This window comes from Trifolium pratense, linkage group LG6 (genome assembly GCF_020283565.1).
Source record: "Trifolium pratense cultivar HEN17-A07 linkage group LG6, ARS_RC_1.1, whole genome shotgun sequence".
In the NCBI taxonomy this organism is placed as follows: domain Eukaryota; kingdom Viridiplantae; phylum Streptophyta; class Magnoliopsida; order Fabales; family Fabaceae; genus Trifolium; species Trifolium pratense.
The window spans coordinates 18,519,620-18,546,976 of record NC_060064.1 but is presented as its reverse complement, the minus strand read 5'-3'; the positions used below and the strand labels follow the sequence as shown (position 1 = coordinate 18,546,976).

General features: G+C 35.5%; 2 protein-coding genes across 4 annotated transcripts; both read right to left on the bottom strand.

Annotated features, from left to right (window-relative positions):
- Window positions 1-759: 759 nt before the first annotated feature.
- LOC123889296 (myosin-11-like) lies at window positions 760-17,217 on the bottom strand. Of its 2 annotated transcripts, none has more exons than XM_045938572.1 (13): window positions 16,660-17,217; window positions 15,786-15,958; window positions 15,561-15,664; window positions 15,199-15,279; window positions 14,600-14,703; window positions 14,425-14,511; window positions 13,933-14,135; window positions 5,641-5,842; window positions 5,503-5,553; window positions 5,320-5,418; window positions 5,172-5,231; window positions 4,067-4,191; window positions 760-2,220 (listed from the first exon to the last, which is right to left on the bottom strand). In XM_045938572.1, the coding sequence occupies exons 1-13, from the start codon at window positions 16,888-16,890 to the stop codon at window positions 1,056-1,058; spliced, it is 2,685 nt and encodes an 894-aa protein (XP_045794528.1). In that variant the 5' UTR covers window positions 16,891-17,217; the 3' UTR covers window positions 760-1,055. The 2 variants fall into 2 exon arrangements, with proteins under 2 accessions (XP_045794528.1, XP_045794529.1); XM_045938573.1 differs by having other exon boundaries at window positions 4,067-4,188; window positions 16,660-17,025.
- A 2,463-nt stretch (window positions 17,218-19,680) lies between these two features.
- LOC123889702 (ankyrin repeat and zinc finger domain-containing protein 1-like) lies at window positions 19,681-26,586 on the bottom strand. Of its 2 annotated transcripts, XR_006802606.1 has the most exons (8): window positions 26,201-26,558; window positions 25,134-25,567; window positions 23,869-23,983; window positions 22,307-22,978; window positions 21,928-22,005; window positions 21,350-21,557; window positions 20,439-20,525; window positions 20,095-20,124 (listed from the first exon to the last, which is right to left on the bottom strand). XR_006802606.1 is itself a non-coding variant. In XM_045939162.1 (7 exons), exons 1-7 carry the CDS (start codon window positions 26,465-26,467, stop codon window positions 19,870-19,872), a joined length of 1,908 nt encoding a protein of 635 aa, XP_045795118.1. In that variant the 5' UTR covers window positions 26,468-26,586; the 3' UTR covers window positions 19,681-19,869. The 2 variants fall into 2 exon arrangements, 1 of the variants encoding a protein (XP_045795118.1); XM_045939162.1 differs by lacking the exon at window positions 21,350-21,557 and having other exon boundaries at window positions 19,681-20,124; window positions 26,201-26,586.
- Window positions 26,587-27,357: the final 771 nt, after the last annotated feature.

Here is a 27,357-nt window from a genome sequence, read left to right as displayed (position 1 = left end):
TCTGGACAAGGGCTTATAAGTAAGAGGCAATCCTTACCTTACAAGCTGGTTTGTAGGATTGAGTTAGACCCAACTCTCAATTCTAAGATAGTATCGGAGCCTCGTCCACGATCCTTTTGACCATCGGCAATCAGGTTTCTGATCGGGCCATCCATTATTTATATCATGTTTAAGAGTCTTTCTATTTAATTTTTTGATTGAGTTTGCTAAACAAGTTCACATAGTTGCTCTGCTCATATTTTGGGCATCAAATAATTTTATTGAAATACTTCCATTTGATTTCTGAAAATAGTACTAGTTATTATTTATTACCTTGGTCCCTATAAAAACAAAAGAATAAAGATTTTATTAATAAAAGAGTTTGAACATCAAATAATTGTGCTCCATAGTTGATCTAAATGATATTGCATTGAGACTATCATGTCAAGCCATGTGAACTTTGGATTGTGATTCCCTACTGTAATAAAGCACAGTTTTTATTCACAACCTTTATTTATAGATCGAATGATTTAGACCAACTTAATTATAAAATCATGGTAAATGATCTCGGCCGCACATTTTGGATTACACGGTCCTGATTCATGAACTTTAACTACAACATAATGAGAGAAACTCTTCGGCTACACAAAAGTAAATTCATACTAATAACCAAAGTGTTACTCTCCAAAATGAAATTATACCTCATTTTTACTCTAAGCTGAAAATCAATTACGCAACCGTAATGACTAATTCCTCAAAATCGAACTGGATAGGATCACATAGGAGAAAAATTCCTCGAGTTATAACACCGACAAGGCTGGATTCTCAGATTCAAATTCAAGCAATTCACTCATTATTTGCATTTGATGAAAATAATGGCTAAAAACCCCACTTGAACAATAAAAATAATTACAATAACCGGCCCTAAATATTATTACAGAGGGTGAGAAAAGAAAGAGACAAATCAGTAAAAATACAGAGGGAATCCATCGGTATCTACAACTTAATACCCATTAGTCAAAAAAAAAACTTACATACCCAAATATCCTTTTAGAGCCCCTTATTATCCAAGAAAATCAATCTTCTTGAGTGGCTTCATCATCCTCGTCCATGGAATCATCCTGCTTTTGATCCTCCTCAACATGGTCGACGCCCTGAGTTTCTTCATCGGATATTGATTCACACTTTGCATTAGCTCTATCACCATCACCAGTGTCACTACAACTCTCAGTATCCGAATCCGATGAACCACCATGGTCTTCTCCCTTTCGGCCACAATCATAAGCAGCGCCTTCAAACTGCTCTTTCAAATCAGGAGCAACAATACCAATCATTTCACTTAGTGCTCGACGTTCATTCTTTCTGGCAGCAGCGGCAGCATCAGAAGGAGTGCTTGGACTCTCCGCCACCACAATATTTGAATCAAGCAATGCCCCTGAACTTTCATTATTGTCTCGGCTTCTTGAAGATTCATTTTCCCCGTGTGCAGAAGGGGCAGTATTGCAAGCCCAGCTACCAGGGACTTCTGAAGTTATAAGGTCTTCGGTTCTGATTAGGAGGCATCCAGCTTCTGTACCCTCAATAGTTTTTTCAGTATCTACATGAATATTTGATTGCGAGTGTTGTGAATGTTCACGACAAGGTGTCTGATGATCATGCTTCTCTGTTTCCATATCGTCATCAATCTTCATAGTATCCCCTTCTAAAGGACTCTCCTTGTTCAAATCAAAATTCCGTTCACCAATATTTGATGGACTTTCAGTTTCCAGAACTCGTTCTGTTCCTATAGCATCTCCTTCCATCATAACTGTTGTGCCAACACCATCAACATCAGAACCAATGCAACCTCTAACACCGTGGTCATTATCAGCACTGGTGAATTCTGCCTCTTGTGTATTTTGGCATGCCTCTTGTGTATTTTGGCATCCTTCACTTCTTATATCACAGTCATGCTTCTCAGTGACACTTGCTTCGTTACTCGATGTTTCAACTTGTTCTCTGGTAAGCTTCTGGGCAGAAGTGGTAGATCCTGCTTTGGCAGCATTGTTACTGTGGTGTACGGCACCACCTTTTTCTCTTCCTGACGTTCCACCTACGACTCCATCCATATCTGCAGAAGTATTATCGTAATTTTCATCATCTTCTAGAGTTCTTTGCATAGCTTTCAATTGTTCCTGTTGCTTGGCAAACAATGATTGTATCTCCTCGGTAGTGGAATAAAATGACCGCAGCTGTGTTTCCCTGCATAAATCGTTGAGCTTCAGTTGAAATATCTAGGAATTTACAATCAACATGACGATTGAGGCAGGTGTATGTGTTGCATCACAAAACAAAACTGTAAAACAGCATTTCCCATACAAATAGTACAACACAGAAGAACACTGTCCATCATTAACTAGTAAATATACATATCTGGAATCAAATAAACATAAATAACATGGCCTAATTAAGGATATCAGGATCACAAATTTCAATTTAAATAATGTGCTGTTGAGTAGTGTATACCCTAATAAAAACAACAGTTAATTACGTTTTTTTGGCTATGGTCATACTCTCAAATTAGTTAGTTTTGAACCCGGCCCATAGAAAAAGCACCATACAACACTGCACTCAATTATCAGCAGCCAATGCTATAAAGATCTCATCTAAATAAGAATTTTGTTGTACATGTATGCCTCAATTATTTATAGGAGTTTAAAAATTAGTTATGATCCATGAAAGTAATATTAACAAAGCCCTGGCATACATTGAAGGTTTCTATTATTTGTATCATAACGCCAAAAACCAAGGAACTGCACTAAAGTAGCTGGTCCAGTGTCCTCTGATATTCTATGCCAGCATGTCAGGGCAGTCCATAGTCATTAGGTTCAAAATTCGCTTTGGTATGTGATATCATATGAGTTCGGGTAATGTGGTACGCAATTCTTGAAGTATTGGGTATGTGTGTGTGTGTGTGTGTGTGGGGGGGGGGGGGGGGGGGGGGGGGGTATTCATAGTCGGTACGTTATTTGAGTTCACGGTACGTTTTATTACATTTTAATCGTCACACTATGAATAACTTTTATCTAGGCTAGAAGTATAACAAGGCTTCCTTTAACATTTATGTACTTTATTTTTAAAGGAAATTACTAATTCTATTTTGGCACATAATACTAATTTTATTAAAAGAAAAACTAACCCAACAATTAACAATGATAGGATAAAAATAGCCCCAAATCAAGTGGTAAACAACCTATATCATAGTTTCTCTAGTTCAAGCTTTCAAACCCACATTAGAAATTTTGAAACAACATAGAGGAATATCAGCTATGTGTTTGGATGTTCAAAGAAATAGGAAAGAGAAAAATAGTGAAGAGAGAAATAAGAGAGAAGGAAATACGAGAGAAGTTGGGTGGAAATTCTATATTGTTTGGATGAATAGAAATAGAGAAGAGGATGAGTAGAAAAATGGATAGAGAGAAATTAATAAAAATGATAAAAGACGAATTTATCCTTCATATTTAAAATTCAAATATAGTTGAATATTAAACCAAAAATAAGGAGAAGGACATTGTGGAAAACTACAACTCCCCACTCCTTCAACTCACAAATCTCACCTATTGGGGAGAGATTTCTTTTGACATGGGACCCACCTAAAAATCTTCTCTCTCTCCCCTTAATTATCTCTTCAACCAAACTGAAGAAATACCTTATTTCTTTGCTATTTCCCTCTTCTTTATTTCTCTCTCTCATAAATCTATCCAAACAAACATAGTGGGTCATATGTGAAGCACACTTTATCAGTGAAGCAATAAGCGTTGCTTTCCTTGTCTGGCTTTCTGGTTTTAGCCGTTTTGTATCCTGAGTGATTTTTATGCTCTGGAACTCGGATTTCAGTGAATTGCATGCATATTTGTTCAAACCAATTCGCATAAGAACTGCAAATTGGTATGAACCAACTCGCGGTTCTCTTGTTGGTCCAACGAATTATGTGACTGGTGCAGTCTATATTAGAAAATAAGATAATAATGTTGATTCATTCAATATATATCTTCCAAATTAGAGACACCCCGCCAATGATTCTAATTTACAATAAATCAAGCCTTACCGAAGCATGAGTCTTTCCCTGGCACCTTTTAACCTCCGCCTCTCAAAATCTAGATCTCGCATTGTAGCATCTATCTCAAGCTCAAGAACTGAAACTTTAGCCCATGCTTCTTCACGAGCTGCCTGCTAACAACAGCAATAAATATCTAAGTTTTAAACAAATAAACTTCACCCAGAAAAATAAGCAGGTAGTCAATCCCGGGCGATCCCAGTGGGATCCCGGTGGAGCAGAGCGGAGCGGAGTTCTGCCGGGACGGGATGGGATGGAGCGGCGCAGCTAAGCTTCTCGGTGGGATCCCAGCAGGTTCCCAGTGGACCGGAGCGGAGCGGGTCCCGGGTTGCCATCCCGGGTTAGGACGAGATTTTGTTTTCATGGGTTTTAAAGGCCATTTTTGAAATCTCACTCATTTTAGTAAGGGTAAAATTAGACTTAGACTTTGATGATGAACTCGAGTTTTAATTTTTAGTTACTTTATTAATCTAAGTGTTGGAGACTTGACTTTTGCTTATTTATTTTGCTTGACTTTTGTTGGTAATTTTTAGTTACTTTACAATGAAGGTGTTTTTTTTTTTTTTTTTTTGACAAAGATGAAGAAGGTGTTGTAGACTTGAGATTTGTGTTTTTAATTTTTAATTTATGAATGTTTTATGGATTTTGAGATGTTTGTTTAATTTTACATTAATTATATGTTTATAGTATTATTTATGTAATTTATAAATAAATAAAAAATAATAGCGGCATCCCGGCCATCCCGCTCCCCGGGATGCCGCTATCCCAGTTTTGGGGCTGGCCGCTCCGCTCCGGGATCCGGGATTAACTACTATGAAAATAAGAGCTTAAAAGAAAAAGGATAAGATAGAAAACAAAGTAAGAGAATCAATCAGAAAGCCAATCAACAAGATAATGATAAATGTAAGAATCTTCATTCTTTGGATCGTGAGTACGAGTAAGATAAAATCATTACAATTGATTCAATAAATTTTGCTTCACTCTCACTGAAATATCATTAGCAAGAAACCTGGGTGTAACTAGACTTAATTTCAATAAAAGCACCTTCATATCAAAACATTTTTAGTATTTAATGCAATAAACTTCTCTTAACTACCTTTTCGCTCTCAAGCTCTTTTCTTAATCTTCTTGTTTCTTGTTCAAGTTCTTCTACTTTCTGGTCCAAGAATTAGCATTTAATTTCAGTTAGATATCAACTAAATATGATAAAGTACATGATATTCAATACAAAATAGTCTGATTACCTTCATTCCATTTTCAGCGGCCAGCTTCTCTAGATCTACTTGGGTCTCCAACTGGCGAACCTTATTATCAGAGACAACCAACTTTTGCCTTGTATCCTCCTGCAACAAAAAAGGATTAAAGAGGAAAATCTCTATATGATGTACATAAAATATTTGGCCTGACTTAGGCTAACAGAACCATACCAGCTTGGACCTCAAGGTTTCAACCAGCAAACACATTTCTCTCTCTGACTCCTACAACACATAATAAGAAAGATAGCTTGTTAGCTCTTAGCAGGAAGCAAACAGTTTCTTACTAATTTAGCGTCAGAACTTTCAAACCTTTAGCTTATTTATTGCTTCTTGTAGCTCACTTTCTCTTCTTAAGGCAGCATCTGAGACTCGTTTTATTTCCTCTTGAGCCTCAGACTGTGCTCTACGAACAGCAGCTTTTAGATCAACTGCAGCCTTTTCTCGTTCTTTTTTTCTTTGAGTCCGCTCTTCATCTAATTGTTCCTTGAGTTCAGCTATACTTACCTTTTGACTGCAAGCAGGAGAAAGACACAATTAATTGCTATAGTGCGGAACATAATTATTACTACTAGAATTATCCATCTGAAATAAATTAGGAGAACATGCAACCAAAAAGGTACATCCTCCTATAACAGTTATATAGTACAAAGAAATTCAAATTTAATTTAAGTGTTTCACAACTCTGACACAGAAAGACGAGTGAAAGGTTGTCAGACTCGCGAGTCTACTCAGACTCGTAAAGGTCCATAAACTCGACTCGTGGACTCGATTCGTAAACTCATACGAGTTTATGGAAAATTAAAAATGACTTTTGAAAACCTATAAGTGACACATATTTGACAAACTAAAGTTGTATATGACACAAACACACACACAAAACTTGTTAACAAAAAAACTCCATAATAAAACAAAGAAAATAGTAAAGTATATAGATAAGGCGTCATTTCCTTCTTAATTGGCTACTACATAAAGCAAACAATCATAAAACATATATGCTAATGACTTCAAACATTCAAAGTTTCAACGAAATCACCACCACCAACATCATCGTCACAAACAAATGTTGATGAAGGATGAGAGACGTTCGTGAACACATCAAAAGACAAACGGGACCATGCCGTCAATGAAAGGTAGAAAAAATGTCAACGAATCCTCGCTGAAGGTGGAGACTAGAAGAGTGAGAGTTCTTTAACATTTAAGATTTTAAATGTGTACCGTCATACGCAATAATAAAAAGGTTTAAAGCCTTTAAGAAAAATAAGTTTGGGAAATTTGTGCCCATTTTGGTTTTTTCCAAAAAAACTTATAGACTCGTAAATTCGCCAAAAACTCGCGAGTTTATGCGAGTCTACCCGAGTCTATCTGAGTCTATAAAAAATTGATTCTATACACGAGTCCACTCGTTTTTGCTTCCTAGACTCGTAAACTCGTACGAGTTTAAGTAAACTCGTACGAGTTTAAGTAAACTCGTACGAGTTTAAGAGTCTACTCGCGAGTTTGACAACCAACTAATCCCAATTTTACCCGCATAGGTCACTTGTTACTGCAGACAATCCAGTCCAAGATAAATGCAGTTCTAGCTGAGCAAAGAGGGACATGTGTGCGCACACGAATAATTTACCACTGGAGTTGCCATCTAACAATACATGGATTGCACAGAAAACAGCAAAAGCAAAGGACCACCACCGATTTTATTTACTAGAGATAAATTGGAAAGCCCAATACATAATTATGAAAACTGGTCTTGAACAGGAAATCCAGATCCACATGAGTGTATTAGTAGGAAAATTAATACACCCAACTATGCCTGTTATACATCAGTTACCTCTAATTGATTGTGCAGATATATTAGAACTTAAGAAGTATTTTTTTTTACCACTTCAATGAAAGGTTTAAGAAAATTTATTTATGTTGAATAATAAGAAAGGTTATCGACAAAAGAGGAAAAATTAATAAAAAAATAATTCAGAGCCTATGTATTCCTAATTGCAATGGAGAAATCAAAGCCATGTAGTTTTTTGTAAAATGAGTATGAATCATTAATATAGCAACCAAGTTGAACCAGTAGTTGGGAGCTATTACATGCAGGGTAACTGAATCATGAATTGATAGAAACATGGATCAAGAGATGGGCCATAACACTATGGGCCCTGACACTAGGCCCAAACCAAGGATATGGAGGGTTTACAAGAAAAAGAAAGGGAAAGGCATAGAGAATAATGACGTGGCCAAGTGATGCATATTGTGCATGGGTTTATAGCTATATAAGTGGTGTCAGTGAGAGAGAATAATCATCTATGAATTCTGTTATTTGTTGTAGGGTCACTGTCTAGTGATTTGGGGAGCATTGTATGCTCTTGGGCTGTTAGAATACCTCTAACAGTTTGTTATTTCTTTTATCTTTGCATATTTCCTTGTAATTGAACCTTCCATTAATACAATTACAAGCATTTCTCTCTATTTCCATTCATTCAAATACTGCTTCATTACTTTAATTCACATAAAACCCATCATGAATCCAGCCTGTGCAGTTATAAAGTGAATCTTCCTCGAGCTAAGTTATCAAGCTTGCCTAATGCCAAACCACCAAGCTTACAATGTCACTTGTTTACAGGTATTGAATCATGGGTTCAATAGGCTCTTATCTCTTTAATAAGGTACAAGGAGTGTGGGATGATTACTGTAAATGTCATTCCTCACCCTTTGTCTCTAGCATGTTAAACCCAAGGACTTTTATCAAAAAACCAATGTGTATTGTTTTCTTATCAATAATAAAAAAAATCATATTTTGTGTTTGTGAAAAGGAGACTTCAAAAAAAAATTACAAGAACATTGGTTTAATTTGCAAGTTTGTAAATTTTATTTCAATCTTGGTTATGCATGACTCAACAATTGGCGAGTCTCAGACTTTCTTCAAGTCATATTATCTCTTCCTCAGGCGTGATTTGGATTCCCGAGTTTGGTACGTGGTGTTTTGCTGGCTGGGGATAGTGCTGGTTCAATCTTGTGATGTCTACGGCTTATATTCCTTCGATCCTTCTTAAGTGGGAGAAAGACGAATGGTAGAATTAGGCATGGCTTGACATTGATTTGTGTTGATATTTCAAGTTTGAGTAAGAGTCCCACATTGGATGGAAAAGTGGATGTTGAACACTACATAAGTGAGAGAACCCATAAACCTAATGTCTTAAGGTTTTGGATGAAGAGGTGGTGTTCAACTCACTTGTGCAATTGCTCTTGGCCCAATATGGATAATCCCCTGGGTTCCCCGCATGACCCAACAGTACATGGTACTAGAGCATGGTTAAACTGACTCCTTGTGTCGAAAGCCTTCCCAACAATGGTAATCAGGTGACTTTGTCCCGTTAATGGATGAAAAAGATGTCTTTTGAGAGGAAGCATGCCCATAAAGAATGGATAGACTCGCACTTGAGGGGGAGATTGTTGATATTTCAAGTGAGTCCCACATTTGATGGAAAAATGCGTGTTGATCACTATATAAGTGAGAGGACCCATAAACCTAATGTCTTTATGATTTGGCACTTCGTATCGTGGCCATTTGGGGGTTAAAAAATCGTTATGTTCTCAAAGAAGGAGTTGAACCTCTATGAGTCGGTGGGTCTCATAAAGGAGTCGTCATGGAGAGGGTTCTTGGGTAGGGTGTCTAAATGTCCCTGTCTCTATTATGCCGGGTGTGTGGACCACCTGTCTACCTTGAGTATTTCTCTAGGACTAGTGGTCCATCAACCTTTGGTTGTAGCCTATGATCTATTTTGATATGTATGGGCATCTAATACTGGTGTATCTTAGTAGTTGTTTTCGTTCTCTTTTCCTCCTTTTTATTGTTTCTTCTTCTAATTTGAGCTTAGAGTACCCATTGTATTTCCATCTAATATAAGTTTTTGGTTTTCTGTTCAAAAAAGTTAAAGGTAAAACAAGGTTAATTTCTACTACCATACATAGAATGGATTCTTGCACCCCCAAGATCTTTGATGCCACAGAGAAAATTGTAGAAAATAATAAGTGAATACTGTTGTGTGTTATTCCTCAGCTCAAGCTGGTTTAAATAGGAAGAGTACAAACATAAAAGGAAATAATAGATAAGCTTAGAATCTCCTAGAAATAACAAACTAGGAAACTAAATATTTTCCAACACCCCCTCTCAAGTTGGTGCATAGATATCTATCATGCCCAACTTGCCGATCAAATGCTCAAAGGTGGGTCTTGCCAAGCTTTTGGTCAAGATATCTGCAGTTTGCTGACTCGAAGTTACAAAAGGTAGACATATGAATCCGGCATCTAACTTCTCTTTTATGAAATGTCGATCGATCTCAATATGCTTGGTTCTGTCATGTTGAACTGGGTTATGAGCTATGCTAATAGCGGCTTTACTGTCAGAGTATAATTTCAATGGAAGCTCAATTTTCATCTTAAGCTCTTCTAGGACTCTGTGGATCCATAATCCTTCACAAATACCTTGAGCCATAGCTCTAAACTCAGCTTCTGCACTACTTCTTGCTACAACTCCTTGTTTCTTGCTCCTCCATGTCACAAGATTACCCCAAACATAGGTACAATATCCGGAGGTTGATCTTCTGTCAGTGACTGAACCTGCCCAATCAGCATCGGTAAAGATAGACACATTTCTTTCATTAGTCTTCTTAAAAAATAATCCCTTTCCAGGATTTGCTTTCAAATATCGCAGTATCCTATAGACTGCCTCAAGATGTTCCTCAAAAGGAGAATGCATAAACTGACTTACTACACTAACCGAGAAAGCAATGTCAGGTCTAGTGTGTGACAAATAAATCAGTTTCCCAACCAATCTCTGGTACCTTCCAGTATCAACAGGAACACTACCTTCTTCCCAAAGTTTTGCATTAGGATCCATGGGAGTATCTGCTGGTCGACATCCACTCATTCCTGTTTCTTTCAATAAATCTAGAATGTATTTTTGCTGGGAAACTACAATACCATCTTTTGATCGAGCAACCTCCATACCAAGAAAATATCTCATGGATCCCAAGTCCTTGATTTCAAAGTCTAATGCTAATTTCTCTTTTACTCTTGCCATTTCAACTATATCATCTCCAGTAAGGACGATATCATCAACATAAACAATTAGGACAGCAATTTTTCCATCTTGGGAGAACTTTGTGAACAAGGTGTGGTCAGCTTGTCCTTGAATGTACCCTTGTTTCTTCATGGAATAAGTGAACTTTTCAAACCAAGCTCTAGGAGACTGCTTTAATCCATACAAAGACTTATTTAGTTTGCATACATTTGATCCAAACTTGTCTTCAAAGCCAGGAGGAATGTCCATATATACTTCTTCTTCTAAATCACCATTGAGAAAAGCATTCTTAACATCCAACTGATGTAGGGGCCAATCTAAGTTAGCAGCAAGAGACAAGAGAATTCTGACAGTGTTCAATTTTGCAACAGGAGCAAAAGTCTCTGAGTAGTCTATACCATAGGTTTGAGTAAAACCCTTAGCCACCAATCGAGCCTTGTACCTTTCGATTGACCCATCTGAATTATACTTCACAGTAAACACCCATTTGCATCCAACCGTCTTCTTGCCATCCGGTAGTGTCATAACACTCCAGGTTTTGTTCTTTTCAAGAGCTTTCATCTCCTCAAGTACAGCTTCCCTCCACTTTGGAACTTCTAGAGCAACCTGTACATTTTTTGGAATCTCTACACTAGACAATTTTGAGGTAAAGGCAGAAAAAGACGAAGACAAATTTGAATATGATATAAAATTGGACAATGGGTATTTAGTGCAAGATCTAACAGGTTTTCTAACAGCCACAGGATCATCGATATCAGGATACAAAATACGACTCTCAGAAACAGAGATAGACTTACCTTTTCTTTTTTTAGGAAGTTGATCATCCCCCGGTTCAGATTCATGACAGTGTTGAGATGTGGACTCGTCACTTTCTTTGTGATTCTTTCTCACAAAAACCTTTCCTTTCCAAGTCTTGTTTCCTGCTTCAAACCTATTATCTTTATATGACTCATTATTTTGTGGCATTTCAATTAGATCATCATTATCATTGTTTTCAAGATTCTCATTGTTTTCTTCATGAGAAAATGTAGGCTCGGATTCACCAAGCTCACTACTCATAACAGGAGTAGGATTAGATAAAGAATCATGGCCATTTTTCGTTGGTGCAGAAGTATAAGTCTTAGAACTTTGTGATACCGGCAAAGATAAATTATTAAAAAAACTCATGTCCTCAGTTTGAAACGAGTTAAAAAAACTCATGTCCTCAGTTTGAGACGAATCTTCATTTAAATTTCCCCCCTGAAGATGCGTGTCAAAAAAAGGTTTGTTTTCAAAGAATGTAACATCCATGGTGACAAACATTTTCTGGTTTTTTGGATCAAAACATTTATATCCCTTCTGGGTTGGAGAATACCCAACAAAAACACATTTTATAGCACGCGGTTCGAGTTTGCTAATATTCTTATGTTCATGAACAAATGCAGTGCAACCAAAGATTTTTAAGGTCAAATCGTTTGAAACACGATCATTAGGAAAACATTCTTTGAAAATATGAATTGGAGTTTTAAAATTAAGAACTTTGGAGGGCACTCTGTTAATTAAGTATGCAGCAGTTAAAACTGCTTCACCCCACAAATAATTTGGTATTTACTTGCGAAAAGTAAAGCTCTAGCCACCTCCAACAAGTGCCTATTTTTTCTTTCTGCAACTCCATTTTGTTGGGGAGTGTTAGGGCATGAACTTTGATGCACAATTCCATTTTCACGAAAAAAATCACTCAACATTGTGTTAAAATATTCTTTGCCGTTATCACTTCTAAATACTTGAATATTTGTTTGAAATTGATTTTGCACCATTTTAACAAAATCTTGTACGGCCTGACAAACGTCAGATTTCCCCTTTAACAAGTACACCCAACAAACTCTTGAGTGATCATCTATAAATGTGATAAACCATTTTTTATGAGAAAGTGTACTCGTTCGGTTAGGGCCCCAAACATCACTGTGAATAACAGAAAAAGGTTTTGATGGTTTGTAGGGCTGTAATGGAAAATGAGAACGATGATGTTTTGCAAATTCACATGCTTCACATTTAAACAAAGATAAATCCTTATTACGAAATAACTCAGGAAATAAGTGTTTTAAATAAGGAAAACTAGGATGACCTAATCGTGAATGCCATAACATAACATCATCATTATTATTATTCAGAACTAAAAAAGATTCAAAGCATGAACTTATTGGTTTGGAAGGTAGTTGTGATTCAGGTTCAATGTCGAAGTAGTAGAGTCCTCCACTCTCCTTAGCACTACCAATCATCTTCCCCGAGTTCAAATCCTGAAAAACACAATGAGTACGAAAAAAATTAGTTTGACAATTTCTATCTTGGGCTAATTTACTGACAGACATGAGACTACAAGATAGATTTGGGACATGAAGAACATCTTTAAGGGTTAGACTTGGAGACAACACAACCGAACCTTTACCCGCAATGGCTGAAAAGGATCCATCCGCAATTTTTATTTTATGGTTACCTGCACAGGACTATAAGAAGAAAACAGAGTAGAATCACCTGTCATGTGATCACTTGCACCCGAATCTACTATCCAAGCACGACTGGGACTGACACTAAAAAGGGTAGAAGTACCTTTGGGGGCAACAGAGCCAGAAAGAGTGTTAGATTCAAGAATTTTGTACAGTCTGTCTAGTTGTTCCATCGTGAATGAAAGCTGAATTGAAGAAGACTGATGCTCTTGATCAGAATTACTGGCTTGGAATGTATGACCCTCACCTCCACCTTTGTTCTTCTGATTTGAAGGTCGCGGAAGACCATGTAATTTCCAACATTGAAAAATAGTATGTCCCAAACGATGACAATATTTGCATTCACGACGGTATTTGAAAGTGGATGATCGTCGTCGAGAATAAAAAAACGTCATAATTAATAATCTTAGCCAAGTAGTACCGGAAGCAGCAAAGAAAAATTAACACCGGTGAACAGTACTCGTAAACAGTGTGCGTGAACAGTACCACTGTGAACAGTACCAGCGAATGAACAGTACCACGGGTGAACAGTGCCGCACACAAAATCAGTTGTCGTGGTCAGATTGTAAACACGACGGCGGCTAGGGTTTTGCGGAAGCGAGACCCCCAAAATCGGGAGCTCTCGATACCATGTAGAAAATAATAAGTGAATACTGTTGTGTGTTATTCCTCAGCTCAAGCTGGTTTAAATAGGAAGAGTACAAACATAAAAGGAAATAATAGATAAGCTTAGAATCTCCTAGAAATAACAAACTAGGAAACTAAATATTTTCCAACAAAAATGTATGGATCAAAATCTGAATTCAATGTAGTCTTAATAGACGACTATGATGACAATAACCGTGGGGGTCATTTTCATACTTTTTTCTATTCTCTTGGTAATAAAAAAATCAATCAACCAAGGTAACGATGCAACTATATAAATATGAGCAACTTATCTCTACATTACCTAAATCAATAATGAATATATATAATAAAAGAAGAAAAAAAAATCAAGTATTGAAGAAGTAAAGAATGAAACCATAAGAATTATATAAATCATACCTACTTATAAGTTCATTTGATTCGGAACACGACTGCATAGAAGAACTAAGTCTTTCATTAAGGTCTTCCAGGGTATGTTTTTGTTCAGCGAATGCTCTGTTGACATCTCCTAGTTCTTTTTGTTTGAGTTCAACCATTTGCTGCAAGTCTTTTACTTGATCAAGATAACATTTTGTGACAGACTCTTTGGCAGATTTTAATTCCTACAGATTGGATCAAAACTTTGTTAAAACATTGCATATTACAATTATATGAGTGCTTAAGATGAAATGAATATTTAATATTTCTTTTAGAATGCACAGATAGTTAATAAAAACCACATGTTCCCTTTTTTGTAAAACAAGGAGGTTATAAATTCATCATAGGGCTAAGTATCATGAATGCCATTAATTAGGATTTAGATGCAATTATGTGAGTGTTAAGTTAGAAATTTTTTGGCAGAGCCTCAGCTAACACTGGGTGCAGTCCCTGTAAATTCAAATTATTACATACACTTTCATGGCGCTCAATAGCTGCACGGTTGTCACTACGCAATGTATCAATTGTAACGACCTGATTCTCCAATTGCTTTCTCAATTCCTGTCAAGATTCAAGATAATTGGATATAATTAAAGTGAAAAAAAAAATTAAGAATAATTAATACTGCAATCCTTCTAAATTAACACACCGAGTTAGATCTTTGAAGGCTTCGAAAATCATCAAGAGATATAGGACCCTCGGGAGCGCCAATGCCCAAACCTTTCAATCTCTTGTTTTCAGACACAAAATCCTCTACACGTTCAAGAAAAGAGAAGCAATGAAAGGAAAAAGCATAATAAAATGAGACAAAAGCAAGTATCTTATGTCAGTATCAAAATACTGTATATCATAATTATCATTATCAGTGATATGCTTGTGTAAGCTGTAAGCCTTAACTAATGCTGTTGAGTTAGTTAAGGTGCTGGGTAGGTACTCTGTTATAGACTTATAGTTCAGTAACTATTTTATTCTTTGAAGTTTGTACTCTTTAAGGTTTCGTAAGCTATCTATAAATAGCTAAAGTTATATCAGATTATATTATATTCAATGAGAATAGCGTTTGTTTTTCACTTTTGTCTCTGTTTTTGCGCTCTCTCTTCCCAGTATAGTCGATATATATGATGTAAATTGCAGTAATAACTGTCCAGTGTACAAGAAGCTTGAATTTTACTTACAAGTATACATAAGAGTAAAATGCAAGGATGCTTAAATTCAGTACATATTTGTGCTCTTCAACATGACATATACCTGCTTTTCGTTTAGCAACAGCATTCTCTGGCACTGGATTTGAAAAATGCACCTCTCGATATACAAAAGCAAATGCATTTTCTGCAAGATAAGACAAATGATAATTTTAATGTCTTCTCTTCGTTGACCAAAATACGAAGCTTCTCAAATCTTAATGATCTTTTTTTTCTTCATATTTGTAATGCTTTTTACAGTTAAAGGTTGTTGAATGAGCACATATAGTGAATGGGGAATTAGTGTTGAGAACTACATCGCTGACGAGTAAAATAGAAAAATCCACAAATTCTACAACAAAGGTGAGAAAAAGTCGAATACTATTAGGAATAAAATAAATAGAAGACATCAGAAGGAATTCATATTACCATGCTGAGGAGGAGCAGCAAATGCTATAATGTCACCATGGCAGACTTTGACAGCAGCACCTTTCTTTTTCAACTTCTCCCAATTAAGGTAAGTTCCATTTGTGCTGAAAAAGGCTTTACAAAAGTTAGAATATGAGGAGATTATAGAAAGAAAAAAAATCTTTTCTTCCTCTCTCAAGTAAGAAGAAGGATGCGGGAACCAAAACTCTAAAACGAAGCCACAACCTAGTATCTTTCAAGAATATTGATGTGGTATCCTCCATATTTTCATTAGTAATCTTTGTCCTGTATATTCTGCAATGATTTGCACTAACGGAATTCGAATCAATCTGGAAACGTACATCCTCAACCAATCGTCCAATGCGATGTTCATCAGCAGTTAGTAAGATATTAATTCCCTGGTTACAATAATTCAATGATATAAAAACTCAATAAGCAAGGAACACTTAAACCAAAAAATCAAAAATAAAATAAAGCCCCGTCGCTATTAGCTACAGCAAGAACAGCCAGGAAAGACGAGTAGTAAACTCACATGAAGAAGTTAACTCTAGTATAACTTTCTTATATAGAAGTCCATAGATTTGTTTACAACTCAAATAAAAAACGATTTGCAGAGTCGTTTACTTTGTGAAAACACTTCCTAATTTTTTTTTTGTCAAATAGTCTAGTGGCCAGAGTTTCAACATTTAAGAGGAATCCTACCTATTGCAATGTCCTTACCAACTGAGTATGCTCACGGGAACAAAACACTTCACATTCTAATTCCATGTTTTCACTATATAATTACAAAACTGTTATCTTGCTTTCAATCCAATTCCAGTACAAATAATTGAAATCATAAAACAAAGTGTCAATTTTGTAGGTAAAAAGTAAAAAAATAAATATTTTGTCAAAGTAAAAACCCTAAGAAATAAATAAATTTTACAATATTGAACATTGATGTGCCAATTACTTAAAATGAATTACCACTAACCCAATGAACATAAACTGTGCCTAATTTGAAAATTTTCCTTGTCATGCAGAACTGAATTAACCTAATTTCGACTTAAATTGAAGAACAGAAGTAAGGAAATGGGAAATTGAGGGAAATGAAGGTTACCTGATGCCTTTTGCGGGCATTATTGGAAATGGCGGTGAGAACACCCCAAACGTTAGGATCAGAATTGTGAAGAGGTTGAGAAGCGAAATTGGAAGCAACAGAGACAATTCGATCTTTGGCTCCTAAATTGGATGATGGGTTCTGCTGCTGTTGCTTATTGGGAGAATTGCCGTTGGATCTAGGGGTTCCTCCGTTTCCACGGGCTTTCTCCTCCTCCACCACCATCGCCATTGCACAGTCACAGTGTAGAGAGAGAGAGAGAGAGAGAGAGAGTGAGTTAGCGGGAATTGAAAACCCTAATTACCAAATTCGCGGGAGTATCGTTTTATATTGGGTGTGGAGTGTGGAAGTTAGTGAATTCCCAAAGTGTCAATTCTTGTTTTTCGCTTACGTACCTCGGAAGCCTCGCAACCTCCCCATTTTTTTTTGCCAATAATTTTTTTTAGACGAAATCACAAAGTTATTGAGAACTTACGCACATAAAGTGGACTGATCGGGATTTGAACCCTAGTAGTGGTCATGACATATAACACTAGCAATTTCGACTTTTATGTCAATGAAGTTAGGATTTGTGGCATTTTCCTCTTTATTTTGTCCTTAACTAATGGTTGGTTACTGCACTGTTTTTCTTTTTTTACAAAAAGTATTCTCGTAATTTTTTTAAGCAATCTAATAGTTAAAAAATTGAGCCTTAAGATGGATAAGTGAGATGACCGGTGTTCGAACCTCAGCCTCTACATATATAATATAATGTCATACCAATTGAGTTAAGCTCGCATGACAGTATTATCGTAATTTAATTCTACATGTCTTTAAATATAAGACTATTTTTAATTCTTGCTAAGGTTATTTATGTGAAGGTCTAGTCAACAGGTATGTTGAGTTAGGGTTTAATATAGTAGGGCGACGATCGTGCCTCCTTGATAGGAGGAGTGATCCATGACATGGTTTGTCCATATCTTCTCTGAGGTAGGTAGGCCGATCCTATTGGACCATTCGGCATATCGGTCAGGCGAGCCCATCAAGCCCTAGGAACTCACTCAGTACAATATTTATAAATTAAATTATTACCAACTCTAAAAAATATTTTATTCATACACAAATGTATATATGTAGTTGAATTTTTATATTCAAAAAGGGGCTAAATAAATTTTTGTCCTTAAAAACATCTCAAATTCCATTATTAGTCCTTGTAAAACATTTCATTAAATTTTAGCCCCTCAAATATTTTTCACCAGCACTGATCCTTGCTTTTAAGTAGAGGTGGCAAAGTAGGTCGCCCCACCTTGTTTAAGTCCGCCCAAAAGCGGGGCGGGGAGGACCAACTTAGGTGTATGGGATTAAACCTCAATCCCGCCTCATTTAATGGGGGGTTGGCGGGGCGGCCCACCCTGTTTAAGCCCGCCCAAAAGCGGGGCGGGACGGGCCAACTTAGATGTATGATCTCAAACCCGACCCATTTTAACGGCGGGTTGGCAGACCGGCCCACCTTCCTCTTTTTTAATTTTTTTTTTATACTTTGAATTACTACATTAATTACAAAATTATTAATCATTATCAAAGAGGTCGACAAAAAATATTTTTCAAGAGCGCGTGATAGAACTTCAACAATACAAAAAAACAAACACATGTTAAATTAAAGTGTGACGCTATATAGTATGACTCATTTCATGCACGAGAACGCACGGCGCGTTGAAGAGACATGCAATCTACTCCCATGTTCATTATATTGCTCCATCAAACATTCTAGTAAGTCGTAACAACATGCACTTTGCAATATATAAAAACTAAATAATATCAAACACTTTAACTGCATTAAGATTGAATCTTTCTTATTTATCCTCAATCAAATATTAAAGTGCTAGTTACTTTGATTTTAAATATAAATAAAAGTTGGTCATCAAATATACATAAACATTGGTTAAAATGAAGTTAATTTATATTTAATATAAAATTTAGATCTAATATATCAATTTTGTTTGATTAAAATTTGTTTATATTTTAGACCGGAGTAGTAATTAATCGTTAATAAGACAAATAAAGGACAAAACAAAACACGTGTCAAACACTTAATCAATGCATGCTCAATTTTCATTCTAAGTAAAAAAAATTACAAAGCCCGCGGGGAAACTCGCCCCGCCCCTTTTTTATGCGAGCTAGGCGGGGCGGGCCAGCCCAGCGGGTTGAGCCCGTTTTGTCACCCCTACTTTTAAGTCATCTTATGCATATCATTCGAAATTTAATTATTTTTCTTTACAGTCATGTTTAGTACATTATAAAAATTGCTCTTGCAAAAGTAATTTTTTTTACAACGGATGAATTAAAAAATGTCAATGATTTTTATTTTTACTTTTTGAATATTATAGTACTTCCATCTTTAAATATAACACCCTATCGAGAAAATTACGGAGATTAAGAAATGGGGTGACAATTAGTGTTGATTTTACAATTTTATCCTTCAAGAGAGAGTGTATTAATGTTTTTTCTAGAATATTTATTTCAAATTGTAGAAAAATAAGAATTTTAATTAAAGGTATGTCGGTAAAAAAAATAACTAGTGCTCTTGAAAATTTGAAAGTGATCCTATAAAGAGGGACAACGAAAGAATAGAAAAAAATCTTATATTTTTTTTCTTCTTAAAAACGGTTTTTAGAAACTCAACGACCAAACGTATTTTTTCATCTCTACAAAAAAAAATTAAATTTAGATCACCAAAACAGATTTTATTTTTATCCTCTTCTCTAAAAGAGTTTTTAAAACTGATTCATAAAATATTTTATAAACTAAAGTGATTCAAACCGTCCCTAACTCTTGGTTTTTTGTTCTAAAAACAACAAAACTGGAAATAATTTTTAAAAAACAGTATTGCAAAACTATATAATCAAACAGGTTTGTTGATATTTTTAATTTTTAAAAACAGAATCAAACAGACCCTTAGTTTATACAGTTTTCTTTCTTTTTTTGACTTAGGCTCTCCCTATTTCCAAAAACAAATTGCTCAAGACTCGAGAGATAGATTGGTTTTTAATTAAAAAAAAATTAGGCCCTCTCTATTTCCAAAAAAAGAACCATGCAGGAAACATCAATGAACATTTCAGGAGTCTATTTTTTTTCTTTGCCTTTTTTCCAAACTAGTATAATAAACAAATGGATATTAGGAGCAATCTTAACTTGCATAAAGAATTACAGAGTAATTATGGGAATACACTGTCATCCATCTTCAAGGATCTCTTTGTGTAGATGCATGCATGAAGTGCTGCAGTATTTGTAATTATACCGGTGGAAAGGAACTTTACCAGCAAGTGATGAATTACAACAGGAACATAATATATCGCCGGCTAATCCATTTTTATTAGCCTCTGAAGTAGTTGAATTATTAGCTTGAATTTTGAGGGCAGCCATTCTTCTCTCTGCTGCAGCTGCTCTCTTTTCTCTTTCTTCATCTTGTGCTCTTTTCATTTCCTCCTGTTTATTTTTAAGATTAAAACAAAATCCATAATTTAAAATACTAAACAGTTCACGTAAATATAATGTAAATTTTTATTAACAGTTACAGTAAAAAAACTATACTCAAACAGAAAAGTGTGAAAATAGAAAACATTGAAACCAATGAAGACTCTAAATAGCATGTATTCCGGTTCCACTGAAAAGGGTGAAGTGAAACCAAAGTAAACCGAGTAAAACAAAATGCCTGTTTTGTTCTATAAGTTTGCCAAACACTACAATAGTATTATTTTTAAAAAATAAAATAAAATCAGCCACCAAAAACCGGTAATTACCTCTTTTGATAATTTGACACCACTTTTTGGTTGAGATTGTCCGGTAGCAGATGTCGAAGCCATCTTTTGCTTTTCAGCAGCTTCGGCCTGAACACCACGTTCAAGATTTGTCAGAACAACAAACAAAACAACAATAAGCATCACAACCATATATGATTGAAAGACAATATGGCAAATCAAAGTTTCTCAACAAAAACTCTTTCGAGTATCTGTAGCCAGCCTTAAACTAACGCCATAAGCATCAGAACCAAGAGTAACAAATTGAATTTGCAAATCGGGAGTGAAGAGTACCTCTCATTTTCATAATTCACAAGAAAGTTTGTTTGTTCATGCACCCTCAAACTACACTCGATAACTAGCTAATTGTGTAATGTTTGGTAGCAAAAGGTGGCAAGAAAAACAGGGAATATTATTTGAAGGAGTAGGTAAGGTACCATTTTCACTCTAGTCAACTATGTCAACACTATTAAGATAACTATCAAACCTTTTAAGATAAAAAATACCTAAAACTGTAGCAAAAACATTGTAGCAGTATATACAAATAAAAATAACTAATACTGTAACCACATATGCTGAAAATGAAATAAAATAAAATACTCAACTCATGAAATACTCATAATTAGCAGCAAAAAGGCATAGATCTTGAGCAACGCATACAAGTAAATACCAACAACAATCAAGAAAAGTAATTATAATTCAGCAATTCGTTTTTATTTTTTTTAAATAAATAGCTTTCAATAACAAGGGAAATTTCAGCAGTTGAAAAAAAAAGTAATTTTGACCAGTTAAAAAGTAATTACAATTACAAGAACTAAAGCTTTAAAGGCAATAATAAGATATGATATATTATAAAAAAAATTGATAAAACTTAATTCTTTCTGAATCCCATAAATAAAAATTTCACAATTTACAGTAAAGTGGCATTCTCTTTCTTTATCTGTGGTTCTGTTTTGCTCTCTCCATGATCCATTTGCCCCAGACACATACAATCACCAAACATATGCCACCGGAAACAGAGCAGAAACAGGCTGCTGGTCGCCAGATGCTGGGTTGCCGGTTGTTGGACGTTGAGTCACCGGCTGCAGGGTCGGCTGAGGTGGGATGTGCAGAGCAGCTTATCTGGGTCAATGTTTGAAGGTGAGATCGTGAGTTTTGTGAGTTCTATTAGAACTCTTGAGCCCTAAAAGAAAGAGAAACGCCCCCAAACAACCCCCACCACACACACACACTCAGTAACATCCCATTTTAAGGACTTTATGGGTTTTGAAGTTCTAGCCCTGTAGCGCTGCCATTGGCCGCAGTTCTAAGGCGCAGTTGCAGCCACCAAGGCTTCAGCACCAATCTGTGACACCACAACTGGCTGATACTTGATAGCAGCCACAGGCTGCTCCGACGCGATAGCGGTGCTATTGACAACCTATGCTAATATCCATCATAAACAAGTCCTAGAAAACAATACTACATAGAGACTGAATGAATAAAGATGTACCTGAGCCTTATTTTCTTTTGCTTTACGTAATTTCTTTAATTCTTTTGCTCTAGCTTTTTTCTTGGCATCTTTTTCTGCCTGTACAAGCACAAAAGGAGGCAATAATTACTCTTCCACAGAAATTCTTAGATTTGATTAATAAAAGTTAAAACATTGATGCATCACATCTAGTGGGGACAGGTACCCTAATATGAAGGACTAGTGTTTTAACCAGCCATACTTATTCCCTAGTCTCCCTTTTACTGCCAATAACATATATCGGCAAGTTATCAAATATAAAGAGAAATTGAGAAAAGTATTGACAGCAGAAAAAAAATGTAATCATTTGATTTTAATTAAATCATTAAAAAAAACGTATTCCTAGAAACATCAGAATCACCTGCTTAGCAGCTTGTGATTCTTCCAATTCTTTGGTCAATGCACTCGGAACTTTTGCAGCATTCCAATCCCATTTGTCAAGATTTGAAGCCATAAACCTTCTGAAAGTGTTCCTGACTTCCTTGTCAGGTGCCAACATATATGGAGTCCGTCCCCTTTCATCTTTAATGCATGGATCCAAGCCCTGTTCCAAGAGTTCCATAACCTTTTCAGAGTCACCAGATTGTGCTGCTTGATGTAAAGGAGTTGATTTAACAGGTAACTCATTCTCACTTCCGTCATTACTCGAAATAAGAGGTTCATCATTTTTGTTACTGGAACCAGCTTCAGCTTTATTGTTTTCATCCATCCCAGCCATGTCCACTTTGCTGACAGGTGGGGTGTCATTTCTTTTAGCAATGCGAGTTGGCACCACATCCTGCTGGTTGCTTTGTAAAATTTCCTTCTCATCTGCTTCATAGGATACTAGGGTCAACTGGCCATATATGCGCTTGGCTTCCCTAAGAGTGGGCCTGCGGACAATCATAGCAATATTTCTAAGACATTGCGGATTGGTAAAACATGGCTTTTCTCCATCATAAAGAAGTTGACGACTACTAGAAGGTGCGTGAATAAAAATGCAAATAGATGCATCAAAATAAGGTCTCCAAGCAGCAAGCAGTTCGTGAACTTCCTACAATATGAGCATGCCAATAATCAGTCCAGATTTACATATCTTTGCACAAATGTACAAGCACCCAAAACACAAAAACAAAGGTAATAAGTAAAGGGTCATGCTAACTAGTGCCCCCGGGCCGGGGCACTAGTTAAGGAACTAAAAAAAGATAAATTTTGCATTGAAAATAGCATCTTTATATTTTAAAAATGTTGACTACACAAGTTCCAAGACAACTTTCCTATTTTTGGTTTCTTTAACTAGTGTCACGGGGGCACTAGTTAGCATTTCACATAAGTAAAATTAGAAGAGTTATCTAAAACTGGAAGAAAAATACAACAATCCATTTGTCCAAAATCATGATCAATAGGGCCAATTATCATTGCTACCCTGTATAACAATTTATAAGTAAACACACATGACATTAGGAGTTCTAAAGTCTTGGCAAACGGAGCTTAGCAACTGTAATTTTGATAAATAAATAAATAAATAATTGAGAATAAGCAGCCTATACTTTAAGTGCAGAAAATCTTTTAACAGTTAAACATTTTAAATAGTACCATCTTCAACATGGTAAATAGCACAACAACAGATTATATAGCTGTTGTGCAATATATTAAGTAAAAAAACCAGCAGAGTTTTCAGAGAAGAAATTACTATACGAATTTCAAGTAATTATATTAACATACAACCTTCCACTTCCCACCTCTTGAGAAAAAAAACATAGTATCACTGTTTATGCCACACATTTGTTAACCGCTATACAACTACATCCAATTCCACCATGCACAATAAATTGGCTGGCTCAATATGTTAATTCTAGAACACGGAAGTGCAAATAAAAAATTTGCTAAACTGGAAATAAAATAAATTTAGCAAGCAAAGCAATATAGTTTTGATTTAAAAACCTTTTTCAATGCAAGTTCATTGTAACGACGAAGTGAAGCACCAGCAGAATGTACAGTCCTGCCAGAAGCATCTTTAGATGACTGTTTTTTACCAGCCTTGGCCCTCACAACATATCTGCATTCGAATACTAATAGTTCAAAATTACAAACAAATTTTTAAGCTCCATTTACAAATAGAGCTAGTGATAATAAAAAAGAATAAGAAAATACGAAGATAACTATTTGGTCAACAGTTATGAGGTATATGTATGATATTATATAGGTCACCTTGGGAACAAAACCTGGGGGTAGGAAAGAAAACTGCTGAAAAGCCAAACAACTATCTCGAGAAACTAAGGCATAAATGATACAACATTCCCCTCATTCTAGTTGTAAAATTTAGCTGAATAGAGTCAACAGATTACAAGAAGAATGTATAGGTTATACACCTTCCTTTTCATCTTGTGAGAATATAATTATATGAAAAACATCTCATAAGATAAATACTTGTATCTTAAAATATTTTACAATATCGTCGGTGATATCTTAGAATTGGTTATCATATTTCCTTATATTTTGTTCTTATTCAATTGAATTTATGAGTCTGCTAGCACAAGTTTAAATAGGATACAGTGTTTTGTCTGTTGTAACACCACTGACATACCTCGTATCGCGTAAATATACATTTCAGAGTATCTCGTCTTTTTATTATTATTTTCCTCCCACTATACAAAAGACTAAAACTCTAATTTCAACATTTTTGATAAAATATAAAATACCTAAATCCTAACCACATATGTTTATTGCTCATAATAGATAACAAAATAAGGATAACTAAAATCAGTAAAATTGATTAAAAGTTATAAGAGATAAATAAATGGCACTACGATTCTACGAATACACCCATAGAGGTACACACAATCTTAACAAGATTGGCTTGCATCATTGCATGCAAAAGCAGAAGTATACAATCTTTTGTGCCTGACTCATCCGGTTAAAAGAAAAGGTAACAAGAGCATATGACAGCCAAAATTGAATCCAACACAATACTTCCAAAGGAGACCTCCAACATAACAGGAATTGATAAACAGCATGCTTCATAGATATTTAAAATTTAAATATTGATAGTTTAACACGGTCTATATATCATGCATATATTGCTAATCTCCACCACACACGGTATGCGTAAATGAAACTCCAACGATATTTTATTTCATAAATTCTCATAAAAAGTGCAAAACTATAACTCATTTTAAAATATTTAGTAACAAAGAGCATTTGCTAACCTGTGAAATGTCTTTTGAGCCACAACCGTATCACCATCAAAGACACAGCCCGCAAAGTGCCCACCGGATGCCAGCAGAACAATCCTTAACCGGGTGTTATCCCTGGGCTCAACAGTTAGAGATTTCAACCTCTCAACCAAATTTTTCTGCACTTGTTCGTCCTCATACGCCACATTTTCGCTCACATTCATAATCAAACTCTTCCATAAAGAAACTCTCTGCCCTGTCTGAAGACAGATGAATAGCTTTTGTTTAAAGCTTTCACCAGATTTACCACGCACTTCAATTTGACCTCGAGACTCATTTTCACTGTCATCATCATCGCTTTCTGATCCAGATATACTTGACACATCACAGTCTTTGACAAAATCAGTTGTCAGGTCCTCAAAATCCTCTTCCTTCACAATATTTTTCCCAGCAATTGTCAGCTTCACCTATCATCAGTACATCCACATATCAGCTAATCAATAACCACTAGCATTCCTTTTTACATCCACAAACCAAAACGGCCATTTTGTTAGCATTTTGAACTCACAAACACGAGCATATCAAGCTTCCAATACACAAAACACAATGGCAATTCTAGAAACCAACGTTTTAAAGACCAAACAGGACAGTTCAAGTGATTGAACTGTGAACCAGCGGTGTCTAAGGTTCCGTTATTTGCGTGGCTCGACTACAGTTTTGTCCCAATTTGATCCATTAAAAATTAAATCAGTTGAACCATGACCCAAAAGTTTCACCGGTTCAATGCCTAGATTGATTTTTCATACATTGATCGAAAATAAATCAGAAATACTTCCTTATTACAGAAAATAAATCAGAAATGACAAAAAAGGGGGATAAAACACAATTGTAAAGGCTTGAATTTTTATCTTTAATACTAAAATGAGTATTCTAAACTAAACTACACCAATAATCACTAAAAAAACTAGATAAAATGAAAATCCCTAAAAACTGAAAAGAGAAGATTCATGCTGAAAGTAAAATTCGAAAATTGAATAAATATATACACAAATAATGAATTAAACGGTGAATATGGAGAGGGGGGGTTAATTGAATCTAACATTGAATCGATGAATATCCGATTTGAAGTGAGAACGTTGGTCTTGAAGAGAATCAAAGTGAGCCTTGCAGGTATTGCAGGTCAACCTAGGACCGGAAACGACGGCGTTTTGAATATCATCGACGTGGTGGTTTGAGGGGGGTTGAAGAGTTTGGTTGTGGTGGTTGGGAAGTGAGGAATGAGGAGAAGGGAGAAGACGAGAAGAGTGGAAGTAGTTAGATGGAAGTTCGAAGATGGAACGGTAGCGTTTTTCCTGAGATGAAGTCATCGTCGTGGGTGGGAGAGGAGAGGAGTCTGCGCATACCACCGTGTCCTAAACTATTGTGATTTGTTGGGTTTTATTTCCCAGTCTAAAATGGGTTTTCAAGATCATTAGATAAGTACAATAATTTCTCATTTCATTATGTCATATCAAGAAAGCCCACTAACGTGTAGAGCTGGGAATGTGGCTGGCCCGCTAGATTTAACCCGCTCTGTATAAACCTGCATATTAAATAGGGCAAACAAAAGATATCAGCAAAAAAAATCAAACAAAAAAAACAGGGCAAACAAACTTGTCAGCAAATGTAAACAGTCATGATATACTCGTTTGAGTCCGGTCTGCATTAGTATGCGGGTTAAACGGATGACTTGTGCACTATTTAAAAAAAATTACTTTTTTCAAAAATAAACTAAAATGTTGATATTATAAAAGCTAAAAAAAAAATAAAAAATGTGTCGTCAATAATTTTATGTTATAAACTTATAATATATAAATTGTAAGTAACAAAAAAAAATTGTGACATTTTATAAGTTTATCTATCTTTCTCCAAACACACCTTAAATCCATAAAATAAACACAAATGATATTTAATAAGAACTTCAATAGACTTTAACAAAAAAGAAATCAATAGACTTTTTTTTAGAGAAATGTTGGATTTAGACATGGACCGCATTATAATTTATAAGTAATAAAATGTGTAATTAATTATAAAAATAAATAAATAAAAGACGGTTTACCTTGACATAGTAACACTATATCAATATATGAATATGAACACAGACAAGAACAATATAAAAACACACAAAGAAAATAGCAAAAGAACTTTTATTTCATAAACTGATTATTACAATGCTTGCTAGATGAAATTTACAAGAGGAATGAGTTTTATATATAGG

Bases quoted from the DNA above. Each gene is read 5' to 3' on its own strand.
- LOC123889296 (XM_045938572.1), bottom strand. From the start codon at position 16,890: ATGGCGATGGTGGTGGAGGAGGAGAAAGCCCGTGGAAACGGAGGAACC. The intron at 15,665-15,785 runs GTTGTGGCTTCG...AGCCTTTTTCAG, and splicing joins ATATTCTTGAAAGATACTAG to CACAAATGGAACTTACCTTA. The intron at 14,512-14,599 runs GTGTGTTAATTT...GAATCTTGACAG, and splicing joins GCCTTCAAAGATCTAACTCG to GAATTGAGAAAGCAATTGGA.
- LOC123889702 (XM_045939162.1), bottom strand. From the start codon at position 26,467: ATGACTTCATCTCAGGAAAAACGCTACCGTTCCATCTTCGAACTTCCA. The intron at 22,006-22,306 runs GTGATTCTGATG...GTGCTTGTACAG, and splicing joins AATCACAAGCTGCTAAGCAG to GCAGAAAAAGATGCCAAGAA. The intron at 20,125-20,438 runs GTAATTACCGGT...AAAAATAAACAG, and splicing joins GTGTCAAATTATCAAAAGAG to GAGGAAATGAAAAGAGCACA.